The sequence below is a fragment of the Salmo salar genome, chromosome ssa04 (genome assembly GCF_905237065.1).
Source record: "Salmo salar chromosome ssa04, Ssal_v3.1, whole genome shotgun sequence".
Classification (NCBI taxonomy): Eukaryota; Metazoa; Chordata; class Actinopteri; order Salmoniformes; family Salmonidae; genus Salmo; species Salmo salar.
Genome location: NC_059445.1, coordinates 80,247,702 through 80,264,663, shown reverse-complemented (window position 1 = coordinate 80,264,663; position 16,962 = coordinate 80,247,702). Strand labels below are relative to the sequence as shown.

General features: G+C 42.4%; 1 protein-coding gene across 2 annotated transcripts in view; it reads left to right on the top strand.

The window, feature by feature from the left end:
- The window catches only part of LOC106603922 (teneurin-2), a 129,269-nt gene that overhangs the window by 40,005 nt on the left and 72,302 nt on the right, over window positions 1-16,962 (top strand). For both annotated transcript variants that reach the window (XM_045717387.1, XM_045717388.1), the window contains one exon: window positions 11,670-11,908. In XM_045717387.1, coding sequence (XP_045573343.1) covers window positions 11,670-11,908 — 239 coding nt within the window. The remainder of the gene's footprint in view (window positions 1-11,669; window positions 11,909-16,962) is intronic.

Here is a 16,962-nt window from a genome sequence, read left to right as displayed (position 1 = left end):
AGCGGTGACAAAGGTGGTTGGTGGGTGGGTGGGTGGGTGGAGGGTGGTGGTTGCTCTTTGCTGAGGAGATATTTTTTTGTAGAGCGAATGTGTAAAGGTCAATTCAGGTGACTTAAAAAAAATACATTCTACTCCAAAATGCATGAAAATACAATTATGTTGACACCATCGGAAATATGGAATCAATGGAGTTAATTTGACTCTGGGTAAGTAGAAAAGGGGCTTAGTTGCAAAAAAATCGTACACTATCCCTTTAAAAGCGCATCTCGGCAGAATGCACACATGCAAAAAACACACACAAAACAGTACAACAACACTGCATCTTTCCCCTCACTGCGGCCTCCCCTTCCATCCCCCACCTTCTCTCGTCCCCCACCTTCTCTCTTCCCGTCTCCCCCTGCCACCTCAGTGCCTGTTCTCAGCAGGCAGATTAATATAGCTTCTGTCTGGGCATATGGGCCTGACCTCACACACTTCAGTTCATATTTCTTTGTCTTTCAGATGCCCCTCCCTCTGTCTAGGGCGTCTTGCAGCGCTAGCACTTTTACTTAGTTTCACCCATTAATACTGCTTCCTCTTTACAGTCTCCCTCATAGGAACAAAACAGCATTTCAGCTGGGGCCTGACCCTTTACCCTACGACCTGGAACCACCAGCCACGCTGTCCATCATACTGCCGTGGAGATAATATAACGCATACAGTACATTCACACGTCTTGGGTTTGGCTTAGAAAAGCATTTTTTTGCAATGGAACAAATCATCTGTATAAGCTTACCATTATTGTACACGACTACAGTAGACACATAGTGTACTATCTTATGTTATTCCCTCCTGGTCTAGTCTTTATACGCTATGGAACTACAGTAGAAACATAGTGTACTATCTTATAGCATTCCCTCCTGGTCTAGTCTTTATACGCTATGGAACTACAGTAGAAACATAGTGTACTATCTTATAGCATTCCCTCCTGGTCTAGTCTTTATACGCTATGGAACTACAGTAGAAACATAGTGTACTATCTTATAGCATTCCCTCCTGGTCTAGTCTTTATACGCTATGGAACTACAGTAGAAACATAGTGTACTATCTTATAGCATTCCCTCCTGGTCTAGTCTTTATACGCTATGGAACTCCAGTTCATGAATGAGCAGCAAAAGTATTCAGGGTGACATCGATGTAATCCATAAAGGATCCATTTGGGGATACTTCAATTCCCATGTGTGGCTCTGTAAATTGTACTTAATTTACCCATTAGTTTAGAGGAATATAGTCCTACCGTATATAGGATGTGGTCTATGAATAGATGGATCGTAGCAGGTTTCTTTTTCACATAACTTCTGTCTTATTCCAGGGCCCAGTCTCACCACATTCCAGAAATGAAATAATAAAATCTTCGTTACTGAGAGGTGAGCTGAGTCACTGCCCGCTCCGCTCTCTCCCTGTCTCCCCATGGTCTTGTTTGAGACGCTTGGACCATTCCTCTCGCTCTCACTCTTTTCTCTCTCTCTCTCTCTCTCTCTCTCTCACTCTTTTCCTCTCTCTCTCTCTCTCTCTCTCTCTCTCTCTCTCTCTCTCTCTCTCTCTCTCTCTCTCTCTCTCTCTCTCTCTCTCTCTCTCTCTCTCTCTCTCTCTCTCTCTCTCTCTCTCTCCAGATTGAATGTGCTCCCCCAGCAGTCGATTTCTGCTGAGGAGCCCAATTAAACAGGGTGTAGTGAATAGCGACCACATCTGCAATGGTGCTGTAGGCCTATTGGTGGTTCTCCTATATTCTCAACAACAGAATGCATAGCATGCACTTAGTCAATTTGCAAAGACATTTGTTATTAGCCTCATCTGGCATGTATGAGCCCAACTTTACCCTCGTGGTCCTCTGTAGCTCAGTTGGTAGAGCATAGTGCTTGCTATGCCAAGATAGTGGGTTTGATTCCTAGGACCACCCATACTTAAAATGTATGCACACATGACTGTTAGTCGCTTTGGATAAAAGCATCTGCTAACTGGTATATACTAGTGTATGTAGGCTATTAAACAACGCTCAAAGTCTGTTCACAACGTAGTATGAAATCTCATTGAGATGTTTAATATTTTATGGCTCATGCAATATGAAGACCAAGCCACTGATTGTTATAGTATTGTTATGGTATTATTGTGGTTTTATTATGGAATTATTGTGGTATTATTATAGTATTGTTATAGTATTGTTATGGTATTATTGTGGTTTTATTATGGAATTATTGTGGTATTATTATAGTATTGTTATAGTATTGTTATGGTATTATTGTGGTATTAATATCGTATTATTGTGGTATTATCGTGGTATTATTGTTGTATTATTGTGGTATTATCGTGGTATTATTATGGTATTATTGTGGTATTACTATGGTATTATTATGGTATTATTGTGGTATTATTGTGGTATTATTGTTGTATTATTATGGTATTATTGTGGTATTATTGTGGTATTATGGTATTATTGTTGTATTATTATGGTATTATTGTGGTATTATCTTGGTATTATCATGGTGTTATTGTGGTATTATTATGGTATTGTGGTATTATTATGGTATTATTGTGGTATTAATATCGTATTATTGTTGTATTATGATGGTATTATTGTGGTATTATCGTGGTATTATTGTGGTTTTGTTATGGTATTATTGTGGTATTATTATGGTATTATTATGATATTATTGTGGTATTATTGTGGTATTATGGTGTTATTGTGGTATTATTGTGGTATTCTTGTGGTATTATTATGGTATTACTATGGTATTACTGTGGTGGTATTGTGGTATTATTATGGTATTATGGTATTATTATGGTATTATTACGGTATTGTTGTGGTATTATTGTGGTATTATGGTATTATTACGGTATTATTGTTGTATTATTGTGGTACATACTGGTACTGTATTACCATGTAAATATTGAAAACTGCCACGTTAAATGGTTATGTGTTTGTAGCTTGTTCAATTTCCAAATGGGGGACTAATGTGAAATGCATTTTTGTTCACTGTTTCATCCCCACTGAGACCCAGTCTCTCTCTGAGACCCAGTCTCTCTCTGAGACCCAGTCTCTCTCTCTCTGAGACCCAGTCTCTCTCTCTGAGACCCAGTCTCTCTCTGAGACCCAGTCTCTCTCTCTCTGAGACCCAGTCTCTCTCTCTCTGAGACCCAGTCTCTCTCTGAGACCCAGTCTCTCTCTGAGACCCAGTCTCTCTCTCTCTGAGACCCAGTCTCTCTCTCTCTGAGACCCAGTCTCTCTCTCTGAGACCCAGTCTCTCTCTGAGACCCAGTCTCTCTCTGAGACCCAGTCTCTCTCTCTGAGACCCAGTCTCTCTCTCTGAGACCCAGTCTCTCTCTCTGAGACCCAGTCTCTCTCTCTGAGACCCAGTCTCTCTCTGAGACCCAGTCTCTCTCTGAGACCCAGTCTCTCTCTCTGAGACCCAGTCTCTCTCTCTGAGACCCAGTCTCTCTCTGAGACCCAGTCTCTAAATCTCTTAACTGTGAGCTCAGTCTAGGAGAAACATCTTCTGAGCTATGCTATATCAATTATTTTTATCTGTGTTCAAATGCCGCGTTGTGGTTGGCTGTTGTTGAAGTCTTCAAAGATTGATTGATTGATTTTATTTGACAGTTTAAAAAAGTACTTATCTATCAGGGCCGGGATGATACCAATATCGCAATACTTGTTAGTATCGTGACAAGGAAATAAAATAAAAAAGCGGATTTAACTTCTTTAGGAAAACAGCCCTAATGTTGGAAACAAACATTATGCTGTCATCCAGATTCACATTCATTTATTTTCCAAGCTATAGCAACCAATATTTTACATACAGCAAGTTTTTAAAGGACCAATGTTTTTAAAAGACCAAATATTGTGATATTGGTATCATCACAGCCCTAATATAGGCTACATGCAGTACATACATTAAAAACTAGTTAGGGATAACACAATAAAGTCAGTGACTTATTTCCTTTGTGGTCCCTTATATTGCATGGTGCAATACATTACATAGAGGAAACTATTGCAAGATCACTAAATCCCTTTTGAAGGTAGTAAACCAAATGATAAACCAGCCCCACTAGGGGATTTGACTCTTGTGTATAGCCTCGTTATTGTTATTTTGTCTTACTATTTTTTTTTAAACATTTTTCTTAGATTGTTGGAAAAGGGCTCGTAAGTAAGCATTTCACAGTAAAGTCTCGGTGCATATTCAGTGCATGTGGCAAATTTGATTTTGAACTCTGAAATCTTTTGATGTTGATTTTATTCGATTAGATTGACTGGCTCTGGCACCTTCGGTGCGGTCAGAATGGTTCAGTGTCTTAACATCTAGCTGAGTGGGTTGCAGACAGACCTGCCCCTGCTTGCATACCATCCTGGAGGTTTTGGTATTGAGAGAGACCGATTGGCAGCTAGAACCTCCAACAGTTCAGCTCTCCGTGCCTCGAATGCCAACCAGGGTTCATTACAACATTTTGCAAAATGTCTCTTGCCCTTGATAGCTTTACCATGATGTCCTGGTATGTCTGGCTGAATACTAATAAGGCTTGACTCCAGTTGAATTCATGTTCATTATCTGTAAAATCTCCATTTACTTGTTAATTGCTCTGGCTTTTCACGCCCTCCCCCAGGATGAGAGAAGTCTTTAATGTAAAAGAGAAACTATTTGCCCTCTTATTTTATTCTGGCTTGGTTTGTATTTGTCGGTGGTCCTGTTTAACTGTCTGTGTGGGTATTAACTCCTCTGTGAGTGGCATGTTGTGACCAATTTGCAAACAGGAGCAGGAAGGAAAGAAAATACTTTTACCGTAAGTGCTACTTAAAGGATGATAGACAAACATTTAGAAAAGTAAATACAAAGACAAAAAGACCAAACGTCTCATCTGAAACGGAATAGCGTATACCTAGTAGGTGAGATTGCTTTCTTCTTCTTTTTTTACATCGTAGAACAAAATCAAATCATAATTCAAATGTAGCGTTAATGCTCTCTCTCCTCTGTTAAAATATGCAGGTATTTGATATTGCGTGTTATCTAAAGCAATTCACGTTTGAAGGCCTTTTATTATGGGTTCATATTGTCCTATAAGGCATTTGGTTGGTATTTTCACTGCAGGTCAACTGTCTGCTATAACCTTCATATAATGTACTTAGTCACAATGATATTGATGATTCAGAACTGAAGGTAATGTGAGGAGGTATGTGAACTGAGGGTAATGTGAGGAGGTATGTGAACTGAGGGTAATGTGAGGAGGTATGTGAACTGAAGGTAATGTGAGGAGGTATGTGAACTGAAGGTAATGTGAGGAGGTATGTGAACTGAAGGTAATGTGAGGAGGTATGTGAACTGAGGGTAATGTGAGGAGGTATGTGAACTGAAGGTAATGTGAGGAGGTATGTGAACTGAGGGTAATGTGAGGAGGTATGTGAACTGAAGGTAATGTGAGGAGGTATGTGAACTGAGGGTAATGTGAGGAGGTATGTGAACTGAAGGTAATGTGAGGAGGTATGTGAACTGAAGGTAATGTGAGGAGGTATGTGAACTGAGGGTAATGTGAGGAGGTATGTGAACTGAAGGTAATGTGAGGAGGTATGTGAACTGAGGGTAATGTGAGGAGGTATGTGAACTGAAGGTAATGTGAGGAGGTATGTGAACTGAGGGTAATGTGAGGAGGTATGTGAACTGAGGGTAATGTGAAGAGGTATGTGAACTGAGGGTAATGTGAGGAGGTATGTGAACTGAAGGTAATGTGAGGAGGTATGTGAACTGAGGGTAATGTGAGGAGGTATGTGAACTGAAGGTAATGTGAGGAGGTATGTGAACTGAGGCTAATGTGAAAGAGGTATGTGAACTGAAGGTAATGTGAAAGAGGTATGTGAACTGAAGGTAATGTGAAAGAGGTATGTGAACTGAGGGTAATGTGAGGAGGTATGTGAACTGAGGGTAATGTGAGGAGGTATGTGAACTGAAGGTAATGTGAGGAGGTATGTGAACTGAAGGTAATGTGAGGAGGTATGTGAACTGAAGGTAATGTGAGGAGGTATGTGAACTGAGGGTAATGTGAGGAGGTATGTGAACTGAAGGTAATGTGAGGAGGTATGTGAACTGAGGGTAATGTGAGGAGGTATGTGAACTGAAGGTAATGTGAGGAGGTATGTGAACTGAGGGTAATGTGAGGAGGTATGTGAACTGAAGGTAATGTGAGGAGGTATGTGAACTGAAGGTAATGTGAGGAGGTATGTGAACTGAGGGTAATGTGAGGAGGTATGTGAACTGAAGGTAATGTGAGGAGGTATGTGAACTGAGGGTAATGTGAGGAGGTATGTGAACTGAAGGTAATGTGAGGAGGTATGTGAACTGAGGGTAATGTGAGGAGGTATGTGAACTGAGGGTAATGTGAAGAGGTATGTGAACTGAGGGTAATGTGAGGAGGTATGTGAACTGAAGGTAATGTGAGGAGGTATGTGAACTGAGGGTAATGTGAGGAGGTATGTGAACTGAAGGTAATGTGAGGAGGTATGTGAACTGAGGGTAATGTGAAAGAGGTATGTGAACTGAAGCTAATGTGAAAGAGGTATGTGAACTGAAGGTAATGTGAAAGAGGTATGTGAACTGAGGGTAATGTGAGGAGGTATGTGAACTGAGGGTAATGTGAGGAGGTATGTGAACTGAAGGTAATGTGAGGAGGTATGTGAACTGAGGGTAATGTGAGGAGGTATGTGAACTGAAGGTAATGTGAGGAGGTATGTGAACTGAGGGTAATGTGAGGAGGTATGTGAACTGAGGGTAATGTGAGGAGGTATGTGAACTGAACGTAATGTGAGGAGGTATGTGAACTGAAGGTAATGTGAGGAGGTATGTGAACTGAGGGTAATGTGAGGAGGTATGTGAACTGAAGGTAATGTGAGGAGGTATGTGAACTGAGGGTAATGTGAGGAGGTATGTGAACTGAGGGTAATGTGAAGAGGTATGTGAACTGAGGGTAATGTGAGAAGGTATGTGAACTGAAGGTAATGTGAGGAGGTATGTGAACTGAAGGTAATGTGAGGAGGTATGTGAACTGAGGGTAATGTGAAAGAGGTATGTGAACTGAAGCTAATGTGAAAGAGGTATGTGAACTGAAGGTAATGTGAAAGAGGTATGTGAACTGAGGGTAATGTGAGGAGGTATGTGAACTGAGGGTAATGTGAGGAGGTATGTGAACTGAAGGTAATGTGAGGAGGTATGTGAACTGAGGGTAATGTGAGGAGGTATGTGAACTGAGGGTAATGTGAGGAGGTATGTGAACTGAGGGTAATGTGAGGAGGTATGTGAACTGAACGTAATGTGAGGAGGTATGTGAACTGAGGGTAATGCGAGGAGGTATGTGAACTGAAGGTAATGTGAGGAGGTATGTGAACTGAGGGTAATGTGAGGAGGTATGTGAACTGAAGGTAATGTGAAAGAGGTATGTGAACTTGGGCTAAAGTGGTATTGTAATAACTGCTGAACAGCATGTATATTTTATTTCACTATTGACAGATTTGGACCCCACACTGCCTTCTTTGCCATGTCAGGAGAGATAATATGATCTAGTGTATGTTGTGAGAACATTGTGTTGTATGATTCAAATGATAATACCCACACGTAATGAACTGTGATTTGTCATCCATCTCCTCTCGTCACTCTATTTAGTACTTGTCAAAGCCATTATACTATCTCTGTTTTGCTTTGCAATGCTGTCTCTGACAACGGCTATATAACTAGTGCCCTGGTGGATGAAATATGATTGATTTATGGATTAATTTACCTGCCGCCTGACATGTTGCAATTAACATGCATCTAGCTGAGAGGATATTCTCTCCACTAACGCAGTGTGATGTGATGTCCGCAGGCAGCGGTCTGCCTGCCTGCCTGTCACCATGGTACAAGCCATTAATCAGGCAGCTTCGGCGGGAAAGCCAGGCTAAGGGGCAGGACGCTAACCTCGGCCATGTTTTCATTAGTGCACGGACACAGCTGTTAGGAAGGGCTGCTGGTGGAGACGGGGCAGAGGTCCCATTGTCACTCCTTTCCCAGTGTAATACATTCTCAGGTTGCCGTGGTGACACCACTTTTCACTGTCTTCATCCCCTTTATACTTAGGAGTATAGGCAATGATACTCTGAGGCCTGGGCAATGATACTCTGAGGCCTGGGCCATGATACTCTGAGGCCTGGGCAATGATACTGTGAGGCCTGGGCAATGATACTCTCAGGCCTGGAGAATGATACTCTGAGGCCCTTTAGAATGATACTCTGAGGCCTGGGCAATGATACTGTGAGGCCTGGAGAATGATACTCTGAGGCCCTTTAGAATGATACTGTGAGGCCTGGGCAATGATACTGTGAGGCCTGGGCAATGATACTCTGAGGCCTGGAGAATGATACTCTGAGGCCCTTTAGAATGATACTCTGAGGCCTGGGCAATGATACTGTGAGGCCTGGGCAATGATACTGCGAGGCCTGGGCAATGATACTGTGAGGCCTGGGCAATGATACTGTGAGGCCTGGGCAATGATACTCTGAGGCCTGGAGAATGATACTCTGAGGCCCTTTAGAATGATACTCTGAGGCCTGGGCAATGATACTGTGAGGCCTGGAGAATGATACTCTGAGGCCCTTTAGAATGATACTCTGAGGCCTGGGCAATGATACTGTGAGGCCTGGGCAATGATACTTTGAGGCCTGGGCAATGATACTGTGAGGCCTGGGCAATGATACTTTGAGGCCTGGGCAATGATACTGTGAGGCCTGGGCAATGATACTGTGAGGCCTGGGCAATGATACTCTGAGGCCTGGAGAATGATACTCTGAGGCCCTTTAGAATGATACTCTGAGGCCTGGGCAATGATACTGTGAGGCCTGGAGAATGATACTCTGAGGCCCTTTAGAATGATACTGTGAGGCCTGGGCAATGATACTGTGAGGCCTGGGCAATGATACTCTGAGGCCTGGAGAATGATACTCTGAGGCCCTTTAGAATGATACTCTGAGGCCTGGGCAATGATACTGTGAGGCCTGGAGAATGATACTCTGAGGCCCTTTAGAATGATACTCTGAGGCCTGGGCAATGATACTGTGAGGCCTGGGCAATGATACTGCGAGGCCTGGGCAATGATACTGTGAGGCCTGGGAAATGATACTCTGAGGTCTGGAGAATGATACTCTGAGGCCTGGGCAATGATACTGTGAGGCCTGGGCAATGATACTGTGAGGCCTGGGAAATGATACTCTGAGGTCTGGAGAATGATACTCTGAGGCCTGGGCAATGATACTGCGAGGCCTGGGCAATGATACTGTGAGGCCTGGAGAATGATACTCTGAGGCCTGGAGAATGATACTCTGAGGCCTGGAGAATGATACTGTGAGGCCCTTTAGAATGATACTCTGAGGCCTGGAGAATGATACTCTGAGGCAGTAATGGCCAACTGGAAAGTCAGCATGTGTGCATCGTAGTAGGCTGAAATCATATTTAACACAACCAAAATGGCGATCAACCCATCAAATACATCAAACATATCCTTTGATGTAATCCCTTTGATCACCCCTCGCAGTTTCTCTGTTAATATAAGACATATATTCACAGTATATTTAATATATTATGTTCAGAACAAACCATCACTCAAGGTGTTTATTTCACTTTATACAGGGGGGAGATTATTAGAGTGAATTGAAGGTTGATTATTAGGTCACATTTCAGAGACCTTGGGATTAGTGGGGTGTGTGTTGATCTCAGCAGCTAGCCATCATTTGATATTGACTGGTGGGGGAGACAGGCTAGTCAGCCCACTTTATCAGCACTATTCCAGGTGAGGAATGCCAATATACAATCATCATGGCTATGAAAAACAGGCTGTTGCCTTGAGCAGGTTTCACAGTTGACCTTGACTGCCTGTGAAGTCCAATGTTAGACTGATCCCAAATGTAAAGACAGACACGTTAAGGTAAGGCCTTGAGTTATGAGATGTACACATGCCTCCTACACTTTGTTTTTGCAACGAACCTGTTTTTTTTCCCTCACTCAGCCTCACTTTTTCTCTCACTCATATCTATGTCATTCTATTCCTTTCTCACCCCATTAAATTATTTCTGAGCTAACGCTGTCATTTGAACCAAACCGGTGAATTAAGAATTGAGTAAGGCTTGACACCTACTTCAAAGGAACGCTCTTTTCCTTTACAACCCATAGTCAATTTAACGAACATCTTTTACATATTTCCTACTTACTTTGTAACAGTTTTTCCCGGACCTTTCCCATCCTTGGCGTTCTCGAGTAGTTGGTGGTTGGTTGAGAGACGAGCTGTGGAGAGCCTGTTAGTGTTACTGTCAGTGTACTCCTGCTAGGATTGATCAGACCCCATGAAGGCCTTACCTCAGGAGATGAGACTCTTAATTGGTAGATATCCACCATTGATCTAGTCACTGCTTCTCAAACTGAGGAGAGAAGAAGAAGAAACTGACATCTTTTTGTGTGGAAGTGAATAAATCAAATCAAATTTGATTTGTCACATGCGCCGAATACAACAGGTATAGTAGACCTTACAGTGAAACGCTTACTTACAAGCTCTTAACCAACAATGCAGTTTAAGAAAATAGAGTTAAGAAAAGATTTACTAAATAAACAAAACAAAAAAAGTAACACAATAAAATAACAATAACGAGGCTACGTACAGGTAGTAGCGGCACCAAGTCACTATTACAGAATAGAAGGAAGAAGATGGAGTTTGGGGTGTGTGGTGATTTGATGTGGTGTGGTGTGGGGGGAGGGGAGGGGAGGGGCTGTTGAAGTGGAAAGGGAGAGATCAGTAAGAGGGTTATAGCTTCTCTCAGTTGTTGGAGGTGAGAGAGAGATGGGGGGGGGGGTCGTTTTGGGCTTCCTTCCCCATCCGGCCTGGAGATGTGGAAGGAGATCTGAGAGGAGAGTGCTTCTGGGTAGTGTGGGGAAGCAGCTTGTGAGAGCTTCTGACCGGCATCAAAGCGGCACGGTCAACTGTCTTCCACTTTCATCCCAATCCCATCTGCCTCCTCGTGGACCTCCCCTGGCCCGCCGCCCACCTGGCGCAGGCCACTGGCTTGGCACTGTGGTCTGCCCGTAGCCAAGCCGGGCACCGGACACGGCCCACAGAGTCAGACTGCCTCTCTGACTGTAAAGAGGGCAAGGAGGTGCTGGGGGAGAGATAATGTTAAAACAGACTTAACTACAGTATTTACTAAGCTTCATAATGGTATATTTGCAGTATGTTGTTTAAGGTAGAAATGAGACTGATGACAAAGAAGAAGCAGTTCATTCTTATTCTCTCTAAGCACTAACGACGATAATGACCATCATCAAATGCTGGGTAGGAGTCTGGAAGGAGATGTGAAACAATCTTTATATTCTCTATGCTTTTAGCTGTATAATTCGCTGTCTCTATACCCATTTGAAGTGTGAATAAGTTTTAAGAATAGGAAAATCAATGCATGTCAATGACCGATGAATAATTGCTGCTGGAATATAGAGGAGCACTTCATTGCTCCAGATGTCTCATTATATTCTGAAAGCGACTGTTCACTCCAACGCAATTTACACATTCTATTGGTAATAGAGACCATGTAACAGCTGATTCTAACTCTCTGTGTCCTCTCTTTCTCTCCATCGCTGTAGGCATTTCCTGTTTAAAACACCGTCCGGGACCACTCCCCTGTTCAGCAGCTCGTCTCCAGGGTACCCGCTGACATCTGGGACCGTCTACTCCCCCCCGCCGCGGCTGCTACCCAGAAACACCTTCTCTAGGAGCTCGTTCAAGCTGAAGAAACCCTCCAAGTACTGCAGCTGGAAATGTGCTGCGGTGTCGGCCATCGCTGCTGCCGTCCTGCTGGTCGTGCTGCTCTCCTACTTCATAGGTAGGCTACAGTACAGTGCAATACAGAACAGTACAGTACAGTGCAATACAGAACAGAACAGTACAATACAGTGCAATACAGAACAGAACAGTACAGTACAATACAGTGCAATACAGAACAGAACAGTACAATACAATACAGTACAGTACAGTACAGTACAGTACAATACAGTACAGTACAGTACAGAACAGAACAGAACAGTACAATACAGTGCAATACAGAACAGAACAGTACAGTACAATACAGTGCGATACAGAACAATACAATACAATACAGTACAGTACAATACAGTACAGTACAGTACAATACAGTGCGATACAGAACAGTACAGTACAATACAATACAATACAGTACAGTACAGTACAGTGCTATACAATTGAGTACAGTACAGTACAATACAGTGCAATACAATACAGTACAATATATGTACAATACAGTACACTGCAATACAATACAGTACAGTACAATACAATACAATACAGTACAGTACAGCAGGCCCCCTTGTTATTGTGATACTCCATCTTCTGCAGTGGTGGAAAAGTCATAATTGAGTAAAGGTAAAGATACATTCATAGAAAATGACTCCGGTAAAAGTCACGCAGTAAAATGCTTTTTGAGTAAAAGTCTAAAAGTAGCTGGTTTTAAATGTACTTAAGTACAGTGGCTGGAAAAAATTATCATTTTCAAAGTACTAAATTCTCATACTCATCCTGAGTGGCGCAGCGGTCTAAGGCACTGCATCTCAGTGCTAGAGGTGTCACTACAGACACCCTGGTTTGAATCCAGGTTGTATCTGTCACGATCGTCGTAATGGACGGACCAAGGCGCAGTGTGAGTTGAGTTCCACATCTTTTATTCAAAGTGAAACATAAAAAAAAGCAATAAACTGACAACTAACGTGATAGCCGGGGGGGCAACTTTCACACACACAAAAACAAACAATATCCCACAAACACAGGTGGAAAAAACGGCTACCTAAATATGATCCCCAATTAGAGGCAACGATTACCAGCTGCCTCTAATTGGGAACCATACAAAACACCAACATAGAAATATAAACTAGAACACCCCCTAGTCACGCCCTGACCTACTACACCATAGAGAACCAAGGGCTCTCTATGGTCAGGGCGTGACAGTATCACAACCAGCCGTGATTGGGAATCCCATAGGGCAGCGCACAATTGGCCCAGCATCATCCGGTGTAGGCCATCATTGTAAATGATAATTTGTTATTAACTGATCTGCCTAGTTAAATAAAGGTTAAACAAAAAGTGGAACTGACAGCATTTTAGCATTTTATTCAAATCTGTTCATATACACCCCTAGGAACAATATCACATTTTTTGTACATTTTTTGACAAGCGTGCAGTTACAGTAGATATAGTCATTTTCACATTTTCAGAAATCCATAGAATGTTTGGGAACGACATAGAGTAAAGCATTTGTGAAAATTCTATAGCAATATAGAGTGGGACAGCAGCTGTGGTTTTGGACAATTAATAGACACTGCAGTAAATAAAACCTAAAAAACATCTGTCTCGTCCAGGACCATGGAGTCTAAAGACCGGTGCGCCATAGCCAATCAGAGCTACAGTAGGCCTTTATACAAATCAGCCATTTGCCACACGGGTCTGCCATCATTCACTTTGAACTGGACTGTGTGTTTACAGGCAGTAGCAACAACATGACTAGATCATTAGAACGAACACATTCGCCAAAAGCCACAAAATACACCTGAATGGATCTTTGCAAATATGTAAATACCACGGGAGTCCTCTTACATTTGGGAACTTTACAGTTCAATTGATCAAACAACCATGTACAGGTAGGCCATCTCTCCCTCAGTTATGCACATCAACAAAAATAAGATCAACAACTAATGGTAGCCAACGCGAGATGAGCTAAAATCTAACGAGAGAACATTAGATAGACTCTCTCAAACTTTTTCAGCTAAGTTAGTTGGACGCCAAAATTGCACTGATAAACAACCAAAACAATGACCAAGCAACACATCGTGGTGCAACAAGCACCAACTCAAACAAACAATATCCCACAAACACAGGTGGGAAAACGGGCTACGTAAATATGATCCCCAATTAGAGGCAACGATTACCAGCTGCCTCTAATTGGGAACCATACAATAGTAGCCTGCTTGTCCTTCTGCAGTTTGCCTGTCAATACATGCTTGTCCCAACCCACATTTTGACACCCGAATGGGAAATTGCCTGCCCGCCCATTTGATCGATGCCAAATACATTTGATTGACAACTTAAGGTGCGTTCTTAATTGCCTCCAATGTGTCAGTGTGCACTCTGGGTCGTTTGTAAATTCAGAGTGTTGTCAGATTATCTGAGTGCCCACAGCAGTATTGACACTGGACGCTCTGGCCAAGAAGTAGGGTTGATCTGAGCGTTATTCACAACGGCAGTCAAGCTCCCAAGCTAACTTGCTAAAGTTGGCTAGCTTTCTAGACTTCCAGACACAAATGAGAGAACACCTCACTCTGACCATTTTAATCGCCCTAGCAGAGCTGGTTAGACTGTTTACATGTTATCAAAAACGTTAGTGACTAACTGTGCTGCTGGCAACAATTTAATAACTTTTTTTGCAGATGTTTACTGACATCGGTCATATTCAACAGGTGTTGCATGTTCGTAAATTCATCAGTTATTCTGCGCTCTGGCACACAGATGAGAGTGCTCTGAAATCGGAGTAGATAGCCAGAGTGAATTTACGAACGCAAGGGATATGCTGACTGAATAACAGTTGTTCAAGTTCAGCATAGCTAGCTAGCTAACTAGCAAAGCGATTGACATTTCTTGCTAGCTAACCAAATGACACCTGCATCTCTAGCTGTAGTCACCAAAAAAACGAAAAGTCGGTCACTTACCCATCCAATGATATTACATCCTCCCAGCAGCTAGCTAGCTAATGTTAGGCACCGTGTTTTTAGCTTGATAATTAAATAGCTAAATAAATAGATACGCTAGCCTATTAGCCATGACTGACTTGTGATCATTGCCCTTGCTAGTTTAATTGCATTGACATTCCCAGCTTTAGTTATATTCGTCCGTTTTTGTCCAAAATATTGAGTCATTGAAACTGAAACAAATGGGTGGAGACAGTAAACAATGTACCAGGCCAGCTGTGATATACAACCTGATAGCAATATTTTTGGGACAACCAAGAAATGTATTGGTGAATTATATTAATCATGTATTGAACTGCATCCATCTATTCTGGGATGACAATGCGTTATTATTGATAGGTGCGTGAATTGGACCATAATTCTGTCATGCCTGAGCATTCAAATGTACTGAATACTTTTTGGTGCCAGGGAAAATGTATAGGAGTAAAAAGTACGTATTTTCTTTAGGAATGAGTAAAAGTTGTCTAGAATATAGATACCCACAGAAACATTTTGTGTCATTTAGCAGATGATTTTATACAGAGCAACTTACAGTAAGGAGTGCATACGTTTTCATACTTGTCTCACGTGGGAATCAAACCCACAACCATGGCACAATGCTCTACCAACTGAGCAAATACGTTCAAGTATTTTAACTTAAGTACTTTAAATCATTTTTACTTAAGTACATTACACCACTGATCTGTTATCAGATTGGCTTGGCGCATTTAACCTGTTTGGGAATGAACTAGATGTAATCGGCCTGTGTGTAGCTGGTGTAGAGAGTCAGGCGCAGGACAGCAGATATGAGTAATCAACGTAACTCAAGTATTCACAAAATACAACACAATATACCTAGCCCACAATATCGGACCGTATACAAGACAAACTATTACTCACAAACAAACATGGGGGGAACAGAGGGTTAAATAATGAACAAGTAATTGGGGGATTGAAACCAGGTTTGTAAGACAAAGACAAAACAAATGGAAAATGAAAAGTGGATCGGCGATGGCTAGAAGGCCGGTGACGCGCCGAACGCCGCCCGAACAAGGAGAGGGACCGACTTCGGTGGAAGTCGTGACACTAGAAAATATTCAAACCTGATAATATTATTGTCAATGGTATGATTGACTGGCATACCTTTAAGCCTATCTCTCTAATGACATTAAAATTCATAAATACTTGACAGGGCAAAGCAAATTGTTAAAAGCATGCACATATATCATAATTAGCTTGGCATTTGACATACAATGGATCAATACGGGCCTGGGTGCATATTATGTTGGATATGTTGGCTATTATATTATGTCATATTTATTCATGTATGACCCAGATGAAGTACTTAGAAAGAATATGAACACCCAGACTACTCTAGCCGTACTCCATGATCGATTTCATCACATAATATTTACTATTTGCATTTTGTTTTGTGAGGTAATGATGTATAGTCTAGAATGAGGTGTCTCAGGCAGTGTTCAGGTCTGACATGGTGATTGTGAGTCATCGCAGCATGGCGGGGTGCAGTGAGCTGTGCTGTTAGCTCCACACACCAGGCTGAGAGATTAGAGAGAGAGCCGACCGCTCCCCAAGCCATGCTCTTTTGAGGACTGTGGACATGGTCGATACCGAGGCGTATAGCGTTAGCCGTGAGAGAGAGAGAGAGAGAGAGAGAGAGAGAGAGAGAGAGAGAGAGAGAGAGAGAGAGAGAGGGAGCAGAGCCCACTGCAGGAGTGGAACAGGCTGGGAAATGAGAGTGAAAACCTCAAAGGGGCTTTGATGAGCCGATCAAGAGCCTTACTGTGGTCACATAATAACAGCTAAGGCCAATCTCTGTGTGGAGGAATGATGTAGGAATATCTACACACAGATACTATGTACCGTGTGCCAGTTTCTCTACGGGGGACTGTAGTGGTATTGAGAGCTGGCTGAATGTGCTGTATTAAGGGCTCTGTGTGGCAGGAATAGAGAGTTGTGTGGCCAAGGCTATGCCGTAGTGGGGTTTTATTTAGACCTCACCCTTCTTATGGGGCTTCACTGTTTGGAATTGCAATGTTTGTGGAGATATTTATTCACTGTGATATTCCGTTGACACGCTTGTCCTTTTCAAAGCTGAAGACACAGGAGGAGAGAGAGAGAGAGAGAG